The sequence below is a fragment of the Coffea eugenioides genome, chromosome 5 (genome assembly GCF_003713205.1).
Source record: "Coffea eugenioides isolate CCC68of chromosome 5, Ceug_1.0, whole genome shotgun sequence".
Lineage (NCBI taxonomy): Eukaryota > Viridiplantae > Streptophyta > Magnoliopsida > Gentianales > Rubiaceae > Coffea > Coffea eugenioides.
The window spans coordinates 1,894,623-1,909,505 of NC_040039.1; the positions used below are offsets into that span (position 1 = coordinate 1,894,623).

The window sequence follows — 14,883 nt, forward strand, 5'->3', positions numbered from 1 at the left end:
AAGGAGAGAGATTATATTATCTTTCTACTTTTATCCTTGTGCAATTTGATTTATGAATTTTGAAATATAAAAAAAAGACAAATAAGGTGGAACACTAAGCTCAGAATATGAGAAGGTATAAGTGCAATAAGTAATAAATTTTATTGCTTCATAGTCAGAGAACACCTTTGTGTACAAGGATAGCATTTTAAGCTACTTCAATATTATAAAAAAAAAAGACTAAAATTTCATGAGATTGGTTGCAGTAGGGAGGAAATTTTAGAAGATCGTTTGTAGCATAGACGAAATTAAAAGTAAAAATTTTTGCAACAAAGAGGGATAAAAATATTTTCGATGGCATTCTTGTTATTTTGTTTTTAGATATCTTAGCATGTAGGAATTTTTTTTCTTTTTTCCAGCCATTTGCTACTTAAAAGGAAAACATTGGGGGGTAACATTAATGTCATTTCAACGCTGTTAATTAGGACTTCTGGTCATATAATACTAATAGGGGATGTAAGTGAGATTTTTAAAACTTTTAGGATGCTAGTTGATATTAGGATAAATCCCAAAATCAAACCATGAAATTAACTACTACTTGTAGTTGGGTTCTGAGGAATAAGGATACGTTAGCGACCCAAGAAAGAACACACTCAACAGAAAAGAAGTGCAAAACAAGGATCAAAATCAAAACGAAAATGGCGGCTGCTGCTGCTGCTTCTTCTTCTTCAATTGCTAATAACCGCTTAGTTCGTCATCGTCCCCGTGGCATCTTCAAGCATAATCATCAGCCCATCATCTCTGTTCCGCTCAGACGCCAGCAATCATCATCTACATCATTGTCTGTCCAACTTCAACCACCAAAAGGTCGACTTGATTTGATTTAGCTTTCTTTTTTTCTTTGTCGATTAAGTCGGATGCAATACTTATGTTTTGGACTTAATTTACAGAATCTGGATTTGGGATTTTGTGGAAGAGGAAGGAGGACGAGAAGGGCCGGCTGGGAAGTCTTGCAGCTGTTCGACAGTTGACTGGGTCACTTACAACTGCTGAGGGTCTCCACTTTGGCATTGTCAGTGTCATTACAATTTTCCTTTTCCCTCATCGATGCATTTTTAATTTTATATTCCAATTTTGTTTAAGATGTTTTAGTATGTCAATTAAATTCCTCTGTCCAGTTGTTGGCTTAACAATTAATATTACAGTATCGGTATTTTGTTTTGGGATCTTGAATTCAATAAGCAAAAGAAAGGTCTCACTTTTGGTGGGTATTGACAGATGAGCTCCACATTCGTCAAATTGAATGATTTATCTGAATTTTTTTTGTTGTAAGGAAATGTGCTTTCCTTTTTCCTGGGCCAACTTTGGAAGCAATTGATATTTTTTTTTTGGTTAAAAAAAGTTCTTAACTGGCTTTTCAACAATGTGAATAAAATGCTCAGAGAAAGGATTTTCTGGAAAATGAAAGTTATTTGAGTACAAAAGAAGTAGAAAAATAATGACAAGAGATATATAGCTTATGAGTGACTGAAATATCTTGTGTGAATTCTGTTTTTTCAGTCATGCTATAGATTTTTTTAATTTTAGCTATTTAATTTGTTCTGATGCATACTTTCTTAGAAGTAGCGTTATTTCATTAAGTTGGTTTCTTGTCTTATTTCGATTAGGGTTTTTGGCTATTTATTCGCAAGTGTAATATTGGGACTTAAAGGAGTTGTTGATGACTGTTGGCACATTGTAAACTAGGTGTGCTATAAATGATGCAATAGATTTAGTAGAATGCCAGCGCGTAAAATATAGATGATTCCTTTTGTATAGTATCCAACTGGAGTTTGTCAAAGAGAAATGACCTAAGGCATTGTTTTGACTTCCATGTGATTTTTCTTTTGAGCTGTGAAGCATTTTTTGATTATTCTTTATTTTGGATTGTATTCTTTTGTGTGTAAAGGTGGTGGCTCGCTTCAATGAAATTGTCACAAAGCCACTGTTGGAGGGAGCTTTGGACACTTTCAAAAAGTACTCGGTCAAAGAAGAAGATATCGATGTAAGTAATTTTGAGCTAGTATTTGTTTTCTTGCCTTTTTTCTTGCACCCTCATTAGTTGTGACTTCATCGTACAGTTTGACTTCTACATTTTGGAACTTGCTTCCCTTGATTTAAATGGACTTTTCATGTATCACTTCAATGTTATAGCATACATACTCATTCGGTGCATATCTTGGTATTTTTTTCTTTATGAAATTTACTGTCAAGCCAGTTTGCCTTGTCGTTTCCTGACTCAAATCATTCTTGTTTTACATTATAATGCTTATCCTAGAATTTTGGTGGTGACCTGTTTTAAATAAACTGACAATGATACCTTATTATGCTGGTTTCTTTCTTGCAAATGTATCAACATTTTTTTTGACACGATTTCTTTCTTCCTATTACTAGAAGTACTAGCACATTTTTCTTGGTATCTTTCTGGGATGTAGTTCACATATTGGCTCATTTTTTCAAGATGATTAAATTATGTTTGGGTTCAATATGACATCAAACAACATTAAACATGTTATCTTGGGGTAGTGTTTTAATGAAGTTAAGAAACGGTTCATGTATTGGAAGTAACGCAGTTTACAATTGGGGTTTGTTAAATATGCAAGAAAATAAATTGGCCAAATGCACGTCAGTCAAATATGCACTTTTAAGATCTCTTAATGGGTTACATAAGAATCGTTATGATTGTTTTGCATCAGGTTGTGTGGGTTCCAGGTAGTTTTGAAATTGGTCTGGTTGCAGAGAAACTTGGAAAGTCAAGAAAGTATCAAGCCATCTTATGTATTGGAGCTGTGGTAAGCACTCATCAACTATTTCCTGTTTGATAATTCTTGGTGAGTAGATTTGATTCCCTCATTTAGTTGTTTATGTTCTACTTATACTCTTTTCCCATTCAATTGAAGCTATAGTTATGGTGAATCCTTTTTAGCATTCTTTGGTTCACTTATAAATTGCATCAGGCTATTAAATGGTATTCTCTTTCACAAAACAAAGTATGATTGCTACTGTTTCACTCTTGTATTTGTAGCTTAATTGTAACTGACACTGGCTAGAATCCAGTATTCTCAACTTTAACAGCCCCTATAATTGTTACTCCATATCATAGATCAACTGTGACATTATTAGTTATTCATGTAAGGACATCCTTGATGTTTAAATCAACCTGTTCATATCTGTGAACCAGTCGAGTGTTCCATATGATGCACGGAGCTCTCACTGTCAGTAAAAGATTATGCTCATTTAGATTTTGCTTGTCTTCACTTGCTGTGAATGCTGGAATCCTTATGGATATTAGTTTTCCCGGGTTGTTCATGAAATTTGAAACTTGTTAAGCTGTTAGATTGGAAAGTGTGGTCTTCAGCATATGAAGATTAAACCTCCCACAAATGCGCACATTTGCAAGAGTTTATGCTATGTTTTTCTGTCTTTCTGTTTGGGGGACGAATCATTGCTTAATGTTGGACTGATCTATTGGACCATTTATGGGGTACTATCTTGATTTTTAGCTGAACCTATTAATATATGTTGAGAGAGATGTAATTCAAAATGCCAAAAACTCTTCAATGAATCCATCTACTGTAGATAAAGGATTAAAAGTTTCTAGTCTGGTGCACAGGGAGACATACTAGAAAACAGTATGTGCACATGATGAATGACGCTGTAATCTTCTACTACTTTGCCTATGGTATACCATATATCAAGGAGTTCTACAATACAGAAAATGAGGAAAAAGAAAAAAAATAAGCTTGATGAGTGAAAGATAGAGCAAAAATGGCATAAAGAATTAGCTACCAATGTTACCGAAACATGCCTCACAACGAAAATGCCTTGGAACAACCAGGTGGGGCTTGGGTATTGAAGGGTGTTTGCCCAGACAATTGGGGTATATGCCTTAGGTGATAAGCCATGGCTTTTGTGCCCCAAAGTTTGATGTGTGTGTGCTGTAATGCATATTTATTAGGAGTACTTCACAGTCAGAAGTTTGTAGTTCATAGTGCATATGTTCACACACATTATTTGCTTCTGTAATGTGGGACCATTTGCAATTATAAACTTAGAAATTCACTTGGTCTCTTTTTGTTGCACATTCCGATCTCTCAATCCCTGGTATTTTTACTGGACCATCATTTTTCACTCCATTCCTTTTGTGATTTACATATGAACATTTTTTTCTTTTTAATTACCAAAAAAAAAGAATTGTACTTATTAGTATAAATATGCCATGTAGTGTGATTTAAGGCTTGAGATAATGTTACTATCAACATTATATTTTTGTCTTCTTGGTCAACCTTGTATGTATTTTCCACGTGTGGAAAATAATTAAAATAAGTAGTTTATAAAGTGAAAGATAGAAAGTTGTCCTTTTAGTTTTGGATGTCCTATAGATAATGATTTGATGGAGGAATTGTGTTTTTGACACCTATTTAGTAGTAATTCACTTTGTAGTGTATGTTTTATTTATCCATCAGCTATAATTCTCTGTGCTATTTTTTAAATTTAAAGCACTTAGTAATTCTTTTTTATAGCAAATTATTCATAGTTTCTATGTATTAACATTGAAATTTCAAAATTTGTGGGGCTAATGCCCTACTCGGTGCTTTAACCTTACCTCAACTGAGATAAAATGCCATGCCCAAAACCCCTAAAGATGGCTTTCAGGTGTTCTAATATTTTTTAATTCCCCTAAAGATGGCTATCAGATGTTATATCATTTTGTCTTATTAGTAATTTCTAGTCTTATGAATCAGGTTCATCCCTGCCTCTTTGTGTCAAACCTCTTTTATACGGCTCTGCCCTTTTTTGAATTGTTCTCCATTTAACTCTTTGGAAATCACTTTCTAACTCACTGCCAGAACTAGTTCTTTGGCAACTCCGTTACCTCAGAATATCCAGTTCCATTTCAAAGTAAGGGCCAGCCCTTGCCTTTTTAAAACCCTATTAGCTACATAACTGCCTTTACGCCTCAGGTCCAGATGAATCTGAGGACAGACATCTACCTAAGTTAGTCATCTCTAATGAAAGTTTTCCATGCTTTGATGCTTGGTTAACCGCAAACCTTCTTAGACAAGTATTGGTTTAGCCATGAATTGTTTCTTGGAAAATTTTTGATCAAATACTAAAAGTTAGAATTGTTTTTGGAGCATTTTACTGGACATGTTCGTGGAAGTTAAATAACCAGTGGACAACCAGAATGAGGCCAAATATGCACCTTACATTGCACGAGCATAAATTTAACTTTGATAAAACATTGTTATGATGAGTGTTGCTGAATACCTAAGACACAATAATTTTCTGTTGCTCCTAAGATGCTTTTGCCTTAAGACCTGAGCCATTGTTTGAGTCCCCAGGCCGAAGGAGCTGTCTGATTCATGTGTTTCAAGCTATGTAAGCCACTGCAGTTAGTATCAGGAATCTTATTGCAATGCTTAAAAATGAAGCTCTCTGTGGAATAGTTGATATAATATAGTCTTTAACATTTGTTAGTAGTAAATTGATGTGAACTAATGGCAAAAATAATGTAACTTCCATTATAGAAGGGCACGGAGAGTTTTTGCAGAAATGCTACTTAATTTCAGGTTTTTTGTTTCAAGCATATCTGCTTGGGACTGGTTTCTTATTGCTGCTAGATGAGATTTCTAAGTTTTCCCTTAATCTGCATTTTGACAGTTCTTGCGAGCTTCAGGATTACCTTAAGTTTACTTCCCTTTCTTGATTGTATTGGCTGCCTCGCAGAAGAAAAGAGAAAGGGTACAATGGGTGGGATAGATTTTCTAAGGCAAAATATAATAGGGAAGAGTTCAGTCATTACTGCCATTAACAAAATCACATACTAATGCTCTTCCAATGAAAATTCACAACAGTCATGGCCATTCTAATTTATTTTTGAGTTGATAATATACTTCTAGATTATATAGTATTGAACTCTTTGGTATTTACTAATTGTAATAAAATTCTTACCTTTTGAATGGTGGTGATGGCTCTAACTTCGCATAATTTGATAAAATCAACCATCATTATCAAATTCTTCTTCCACATTTGAACCCTGTATTCCAAAAATTGAAAATCTAAATTTCAATTGGAAGTAGAGAAACAATTTTAATTGTGCTAATGAAAAGAGGATGCATTAGGGTATGGTCTGATTACTGCTTTCTAAATTGGATATTAGTGGATATTGGACTCTTAAAACATAATGAGAAGGTCATGCTCTCTCTCTCTCTCAACTGCTCTCTCCCTCCCTCTCGCTCTCTTTCTCTCATGCGCACATAATGTGTGGACCTAATTTCTTCCCTTGTACTTATATTTTTTGGCTGTTGGCTGATGGATGATGGCTAGTCAAATAGTAACATTTGACAAAGCTAGACTATAACAGGTTGCTTATAGTTTCTAAAAGGAGAGAAATGGTGGTTATGTTTCTTCTTACTCATTTGAAGAATTGAAAACCTGAATCTGGATATGAGAGCAGGTGGATGATAATGTTCAATTTGGCGAACAAATTGTTCCTTCAACTTTTGTAACTTTATGATAGTTTTCTGCTTTAAAATAGTGATTCTATGATACTTATGTTTCTTAAGTGTACAAACATGTAATGACTGCTAAAACATCTTGTTGGTCGTTTAGATCCTCAGTTATCTGTATGAGGTTTCATGGGTTGAGTTGTTCATTCATTTTCATTGCTGAATTATGGTACCATTCGACTTCATTACCAGCTACTAGTTCCTTATTTCCTGCCAGTTGTCAGTGCATGAATCAATGTTAATGAGTTTTTTTTTTCTGTTACTTTCTTTTCTGGGCCAGTAGATTAGAGGTGATACTTCCCATTATGATGCTGTAGCAAATTCAGCTGCATCTGGAGTACAGTCTGCAGGCCTTAATTCTGGTTAGTCGATGTTAATGCAGGCAAGCACAATAAGAAATGATGAAATACTATTTGCATATCTTTTCCACTATTGGCGGTAACTTTCTGTATTATATCTCTCACATTTGCTCATTCACTTTTTATATATGCATTGTCGTAGTATATTGCTTAGCACGAGATTTCTGTTCCTCATATGCTGTTTAAGAAAAAAAATTTCTATAATAGATTTTCCTGATTTACCTAGAGTATTTTCTTTTTTTTTCCCCTACTTATTGACTCTCTGGATTTTATTTGCTTCTGTGCCTGATTTTTGGGATACAAAGTACAAGGGTTAATTTACTGGGGCAGAAGAAAAGTGATTCAGTTGTATAATTATCAGAAGTAACTTTGTTTTCCCTAATGTATATGAAATTGGAGTTTGTGCAAAACAAGTAAATTATGATGTCTTTTATTCTTCTCTCTTACTTTATATTTGTTGAGATGTTTGGAGGAGAGAGGAAGAGGTCAGGTTTCCAAGAAAGAGAATTATCCAGATCCCGCCTACATTTCAGGATAGGTTACTAGCCCAGGATACGGTTTATTTCAATACCTAATGAAGAAATAGATGTCAAACTACAAACTGTAATAATATTATTGCCTTTCATAATGGAAATGATGCCCAAGTTTTCATGATCTTAATGATTCCATATACTGGGAATGACTACTATCTAAACCACTATATTATCTGGAGAACCAATTTTTACTAACTTGAAGTACTAAAAGCATGAATTCAGCCCTAGAGGAAATAGTAGTTAGGGGAGCTTCGGTAGGTTTGATTGTATTAGCAAGATATCCAATAGCTTAGTTAAACAAGTTTGTTAAGAAAGGAATCAAAAGATTGGTAAATGTGTATGCTACTGATCCATAGGTTGTAGCAGTGATGGAAAATTTTGCCTAGTTGACAGATGGTTTTTGTGTTAAAAGCACTCAACCCGAATGGGAAGAAGAGGGTCAGAAAACAGCGATCCACTTTGTACGTTTGCTGAGCAGACCAATCAGGCATTTAGAAAAGGGAAGGGAACTTCTCACCAAAATTTTTGTTGTTAAAGGATGTTTGTGGTTTATTGCTACATAGAACCACTTTGAAATTGTTTAACTCATAATAAGTACACTGCATCATGCTTGTACCTGTTTTTCCCATTTTGTGCTCTTAGACACAGAAGCAGAGGGTCTTATGTTCTCAAATGTCAGATGATGAGAAAATTGTTTAGTGTAGGAGTTTACAGATACATTCCTCATAAAAGGTACTTGAGGTGTTTGGGAATCATCAACTTGCTTTGTTGTGTGCACACCTATAACTTCATTTTTGTGTTTCAAACACAGACAATTCTGTCCGTGGAATGCAGTCTGAAAACATTTACGGTGGCTTAATGGTGAAGTATTTAATTTTCCTTTCAATGAATTCCAGGTGTTCCATGCGTATTTGGTGTTTTGACCTGTGATGACATGGAGCAGGTAAATTCATGAAATTTCTCTTTTGGTTAATAAAACTCATGGAAAACTCATGGTTGACCTTTCTGATCTCCTATACTCTTTTTCACAGGAGTTATTGCATAGAAAATCATAAAATAGTTCATCATATAATTGTCATGTTGCTGTATATGATAATCATCCTGTGGCTAACTTTTGGTAAAATGTCTATACTGATGGAAATTGTCACCCTGATCTTTACCAGTATTCTACAATTTTTTCCATTGGTACCCCATTTCTTAAAGTTACATTATGATAAATGCAGGCTCTCAATCGAGCTGGTGGTAAGTCTGGAAATAAAGGTGCTGAAGCAGCGCTGACAGCTGTAAGTCAATTTCATTTTTTCTTCTTGTCTCTTTATTTTCTTGTCATTTTACTCCATAGTGTATTTATTTGCTGTCGGGCAAATTGTTTGCTTTGTGAATAGTATCAGGTTTGTGTTCCGTTTAAATCAAATGTCATCAATGAAGAACCTTTTCTGTTTTTCTTTTTGGTTTGGTTCCATTGGAAAGGGGTGATTTGATGAATTTCTCCATCTCTGCTGGGTTTTGCCCTTGTAACTGGCCTTCTTTCAATATAATTTAGTATAATACAGCCAATAGTAATGCTTCGAGAGCAGCTTCTCACTTAAGCAGTGAGGTATCAATCTTCCAAAATGCATTACTTCTCAAGTTAAAAATGGGAGTTAGAGGGCAAATAAGGGGTTGAACTCCATAACGACCATTGGTGGGTCTCTCTGTGATGCTGGTGGTTTCTCGGCAGGACTCTAAAATATCTAGCTTTTATTAGTTCCGAGTTGTATCTAGTTTATGACAGTGCATGTAGTTGTCGGTAGGTTTCTAAATCAAATTCTGATTGATCGTTGTTCGTAATATTGTCCTTCTTCAGGTCATCATCTTATGAGTAAGAAACTCTTGCGGGAAGGGTCTGTTTTTGCTGTCATAGCATAGTTAATGGCATGATGTTCATTTTGTATCCTGGGTCTGACAAAATAATGAGTTGTACCATATTTTAGAAATAAATGTTCCTGATCTGCATTTTCCTCTCCAATGATGTCTATTCATGATCCGATACCAAGGATGAATTTGCTTCCTTGTATTGCAGATTGAAATGGCTTCCTTGTTTGAACACCATCTGAAATTTTAGGAAGCAGGCGCTGTCCACCAACATTAGAGCTTTGTACTGTTGTAATTCCTCTCTTCTGAGCCCTTCTCAGCAGGCAGAGTAGGATTCCTTACTCCAGAGATTTTGTGTTGTAATTCCCTGCATGCAGTTGGTCGTGGGCTACATTGGGTTACATGGAATATTTGTTGGGATTTTTGTAAACCTTATATAACAGTTTCTCCTATACTCATGCACTACGTTGGTTTCTAATTTGATGTTTGTAGGGATTTTTGTCAATTTGTAAACAAACTTGTTGGTGAAATTAGTGCCAGTTTCTTGTCAAGCGTGGTAACTTAAGTAGCAATCTAGTAGCATTGGGCAAGGTTCTGTTGTTTCTTTGGGAATTCTTTCATATTTCGATTTTCTGGAAGCTGAACGGGAAGTTCCAATTTTGCTTCTCCAGAGATGGAATTTTTGATCAGGCAATGTCTACTTGAGAGATAGTGATTTCAATAACGAAAGTCATTAGGCTAGGGCTGCCCAATTTCACAGTTAAAATATGAGTTTTATGCATTAAATGATTTAACAGCCTTTATAGAAAGAATCAAAATATAACTAACTAATGGAGTTGAATATAAATACAATGAAATCTGGTGTCAAAGTCCATTTTATCTTCAATCAATTTGAAGATAACTAATTACATGTCTGAATTTTTCAATTATTTTTTAAAAATTGTTTCTATCAGGAAGGGGTATGATTAGGAAGCAGGGATGGGAGAGGCATATTTCAACTAAGTGTTGAACATATATAATAGTGAATGAACAAGTCTGGAATATGGATAGTTTCTTAAACTGGTTCATATATGTGAAGTATGCAAATAATTGGTTTATTATGATATGTCTTGCAAACTTTCAAGTTCACAAATAATTTTGTGTTGTGAATGAAATTGTCAAGATTTATTATGATATTTTGTTCTACTCACCTTATCTTCTCCCCGCTTCTTAAATTCTATTCCTTCTCTTCTTAAAATTTTTTAAAAAAAAAGCTAATTAGAAGAAAGTATTATTAACATATCTGTAGACAATGGAATTTTAATTAATTCTTAAAATTACTATGGGTCTATAAATTATTTTTGTGGCTTATTTCTATCCAATCGGGTATTGCCACATGTCATGTACACTTGGAAAATTTGGTTATTAAATAGCCAATTATATTTTTCCACATGTCAAGGTGAGGTGTTCCAAATTTATTCAAATTGTAGGGATATCTCCACCAACCAAATCATATCATATCATATGTCTACTGAATAGACATTTAAATATTTATTTCTTATTAAAGAGATAATATTTAGAGTCGTTTGATCCATATATATCTCTTATATACTGCAATGGTCTGTCCAATCAGACGACACCACGTCACTTGCCCCCACGGGCTTGGCCAATCGGAAAATTATCTATCTCTTTATTGATAAATATAAAATGAAGAGATAATATTTAACTGACACAATCCTAATATGACTGCACGTCTTGCAAGTAAAGTGGTACACAGGTTTTCAACCTCTACCCCTTGCTACAGCTATAAATAGAGGTCTCTCAACCAAATCAAAGGGACACACACAGACAGAGACACACCAGGAGGCATCTCATACACTCAAGTATTGAAACTCCAAGCTATGAAGGCCTGGGTTTCTAAGCTCCTCAAGTCTTCCGCATATCAAGACTTGAGCCTTCAAATATTCTCAAGTTCTTCAAATCTTCCATATCAAGATTTGAAAGAATCGGTGGTTGATCCGAGAGCTGCGAAGCCCTTGGATTGGTGTTCGAGGAGAAGAATCGAAGGAAACTCTCCATAAGTTCGAGAAACTTCCAGAGATTGTACCCGGATATTTTTCTAATTTTATATATTACATATTTGTCGTGTATTTCTTTTTCTTGTCGTTTTGCAGACTTGAAATTTTTATCGCGTACAAATTTTTGGCACGCCCGGTGGGACCATCTCTGCCTTCCATCTCTTCTCCTCGAACATTCAACTACGTATATCACCAATGGCACCAAAGAGCAACAAAATCATGATTGCACGTTCCAAGGCTACTGATGCTAAGCCTGCTCAGGAAACTGTACATGTTGCTACCAATACCCGCGCTATCGGTCCTATGACAAGGAGTATGACGAGAACTTCCACCCAAAGTAGCATGAAAGCTCCATCGGCACCAACTCCTGTCTTCGATTCAACATCATCAATGAGCTATTCTTCCGCGACGGGGATCCAAGACGTTCCTGCTCAATTGAGAAGGCTCTCGCCATGCTTGAATTTGGATCCGAATCCAAATTTTCTGAGCATGATGATGATTCATCAAGCATAGGATCAGCTTCTTCACATGAAACCCTTCAATCAAAATTTTCTATGAAAGATTCTGCTGCTTCTTCTACTGCAATGCCTGCTATGATGACAAATGTTTTAAGTCTTGAAGAACAAGTTTCGAACATGTCCAAGATGATGGAGATTATGATGAAACACATCAAGGACCAAGATGCTCTTATCGCTCAACTGCTCACCCAAAAGGACTACGCTCCTGAAGGAAGCCATATGAATTCTAAGGAGAACTAAGAGCGTGAAAATCCCTCATCTAAAGGTAAAGACAAGGTGAAAGAAGTATACGTGACCGCTGAGGGAACTATCCCCGTAGAACAATTGAAGGAACTTGTTGAAGGCGTGATCAAAGACAAAAATGGGGGTAGTTCAAGATCGAGTTTTACCTACTCCAAACCTTACACTGCTAGAATTGACAATCTAGCAATGCCTCCTGGATATCAACCGCCTAAGTTTCAACAGTTCGATGGGAAAGGTAGTCCAAAACAACATGTGGCTCATTTTGTCGAAACTTGCAATAACGCTGGAACTTATGGTGACCTGTTAGTCAAACAGTTTGTTCGATCCTTGAAGGGCAACGCATTTGATTGGTACACTGATCTCACGCCGGGGTCCATCGACAGTTGGGGACAGCTGGAGCAAGAATTCTTGAATCGCTTCTACAGCACTAGAAGAACCGTTAGTATGTTGGAATTGACTAACACTCGTCAATGAAAGGATGAACCTGTGGTCAACTATATTGATAGATGGAGAAGTCTGAGTCTCAACTGCAAGGACAGACTGTCTGAACCCTCTGCCATAGAAATGTGCATCCGGGGAATGCATTGGAGCCTAAGCTACATTCTACAGGGTATACGTCCAAACACGTTTGAAGAATTAGCTACTCGTGCTCATGACATGGAGTTAAGCATCACGGCCAATGCAACCGATGGGTTTCCTATTCAAGCTCCGCGAGTGCAGCCATCTCGTCAAAGCAATGACAGGCAAGAAAATAAAAAAGGGGGCAAGCCTCCTTCAAAACTCAGTAATAAGGAGTCCATGACAATAAATACAGCTCCCATGAAAATTGCTACCAAAGTGAGCCGAAAGGTCACTGAGAAGTTGGATCCATATCAAAATAGGTCAATAAGAAGACCCACGTTAAAAGAGATGCAAGAAAAAGAATACCCATTTCTTGAATCTGATTTACAAGGGATGTTTGATGACCTTTTCAAGGAGAAACTCCTTGAACTTCCTGAAATGAAGCGCCCAGAGGAAGCCGGTCAAGTCAATGATCCAAACTATTGCTGTTATCATCGCCTGATTGGCCACCCTCTCACTAAATGCTTTGTCTTTAAAGATAAAATTATGAAATTGGCACGTCAAGGAAAGATCCTTCTCGAGGAAGATAAAGTATCGGCAAACCAAACAACAATAATGTTTGGGTCTGTGTGTTGTCCGATAGAAGTTTTAGCCATAACAAGCAGTGCTTCGTCCAAGGAGGTTGAAAAATCCTCAATTGAAGACGTTATTGAAGATGACAACGAATGATGGACTTTAGTCACTCGAAAGAGGACTTGCAAGTCAAAGACAAAGAAGCACATCTTTCCGAAAAGCATGCGCTCGACAAAGGCTAAAGCAATAGTGAAACGACAAAATGCAACAAAGAAACAAAAGGGAGTCGCCACAACACCAATTTCGTCAGATTTTCAGCTTCTTCAAGAGGTTCGACAGCCCGTGACATTGAGAGAATTTATACCCAAGGGATATTTAAGTGACGATACTGATAATTCCACTTCTTGTAATGTCGTCAAAGCTGAAAATTCTCAAGTCACACAAATTGACACTGAATTTGAGAAAAAACTCAAAGTTAATGATAAACCACCGGTGGATTGTGCAACGACCATCATTTTTTATGATGACGATTTAACTGTTGAGTTCAAGACCCACAATCGACCTTTGTTTGTTAGTGCATATGTTCGAGAACAAAAGATGAATCAGATACTCATTGATGGGGGATCTGCTGTCAATATCATGTTCGTACGTGCTATGAAAGAGTTAGGAATCTCAAGTGATGAACTCTCCCAAAGCCGCCTCATGATCCAAGGATTTAACCAAGGGGGGCAAAGAGCAATTGGCCTCATAAGGCTTGAATTGCTCATTGGTGAGCTGTCTTCAAGTGCGTTATTTCATATCATTGAAGCCAAAACCTCTTATAACATGCTCTTGGGAAGGCCCTGGATTCACGAGAATGAAATTATACCATCTACTCTGCATCAATGTTTCAAATATTGTCGAGACGGTATTGTTAAGAAAGTTACTGCCGATGACAAACCTTTCACCGAAGCTGAAACTCACTTTGCTGACGCCAAATTTTATCTTCACAAAGAAGCAAAAAGAAAGGAATCGGTAAGGGAAGAAAGTCAAGATTCCAAAGTACCCATTTTGCGGAGTACCCATTTTGCGGTATACTCCAAGATCAAAGAGAGAAGAAGGTCAGTCTTCTTTTATCAGAAATGACACATTAAATGTTCCGCTCACCAAGATAGAGCCTGTTAAAATTGAGGAGGTGAGCTTGCAAGGGTTTGTCCGTCCCAAAGAAGAACCGGCAGTGGAACATTACTCGCTACCAACTAATCGGACTCAAGAAGGTTTTGATCCAAACGCCTATAGACTTCTTGCTAAGGCGGGTTATAACCCAAATGAGAAGAATACATTGGGCAAACTCCCTCCTGAAGTGACTGGCGAGAAGACTCACGGATTGACACCTACGCAGAAAATGTTGAAAGAAAGGGGTTATAATGTTGAAAGTTCATCGATGGGTCTTGGTTATCAACCGCCCTCTCCTGTTCGTATAATGATCAAAAGAGCGAGTTGTAACTATGTGAACGAAGAAATGGAGGTCACAAGCCGAAAGAGATCTGTGTTCGACCGATTGGGAAATAAGTCAAAACGTACTTCTGTGTTCGACAGACTTGGTCCGCAGCCGAAAAATTTGAAGTCGCCTGTCTATGAGAGATTAGGCAGTAAAAAACAAGAGTACCAAGTTG

The 14,883-nt window shown here is 36.5% G+C and overlaps 2 protein-coding genes across 2 annotated transcripts; both read left to right on the forward strand.

Annotated features, from left to right (window-relative positions):
- Nucleotides 1-594: 594 nt before the first annotated feature.
- On the forward strand, nucleotides 595-9,926 carry LOC113772596 (6,7-dimethyl-8-ribityllumazine synthase, chloroplastic-like). Its single transcript, XM_027317232.1, has 8 exons — nucleotides 595-846; nucleotides 930-1,051; nucleotides 1,928-2,023; nucleotides 2,715-2,810; nucleotides 6,814-6,892; nucleotides 8,319-8,365; nucleotides 8,646-8,705; nucleotides 9,485-9,926. Exons 1-8 carry the CDS (start codon nucleotides 678-680, stop codon nucleotides 9,524-9,526), a joined length of 711 nt encoding a protein of 236 aa, XP_027173033.1. The 5' UTR covers nucleotides 595-677; the 3' UTR covers nucleotides 9,527-9,926.
- Nucleotides 9,927-12,280: 2,354 nt separating this feature from the next.
- Nucleotides 12,281-13,384, forward strand: LOC113770278. Its single transcript, XM_027314697.1, has 2 exons — nucleotides 12,281-12,532; nucleotides 12,629-13,384. The coding sequence occupies exons 1-2, from the start codon at nucleotides 12,281-12,283 to the stop codon at nucleotides 13,382-13,384; spliced, it is 1,008 nt and encodes a 335-aa protein (XP_027170498.1).
- The last annotated feature ends 1,499 nt before the right edge of the window (nucleotides 13,385-14,883 follow it).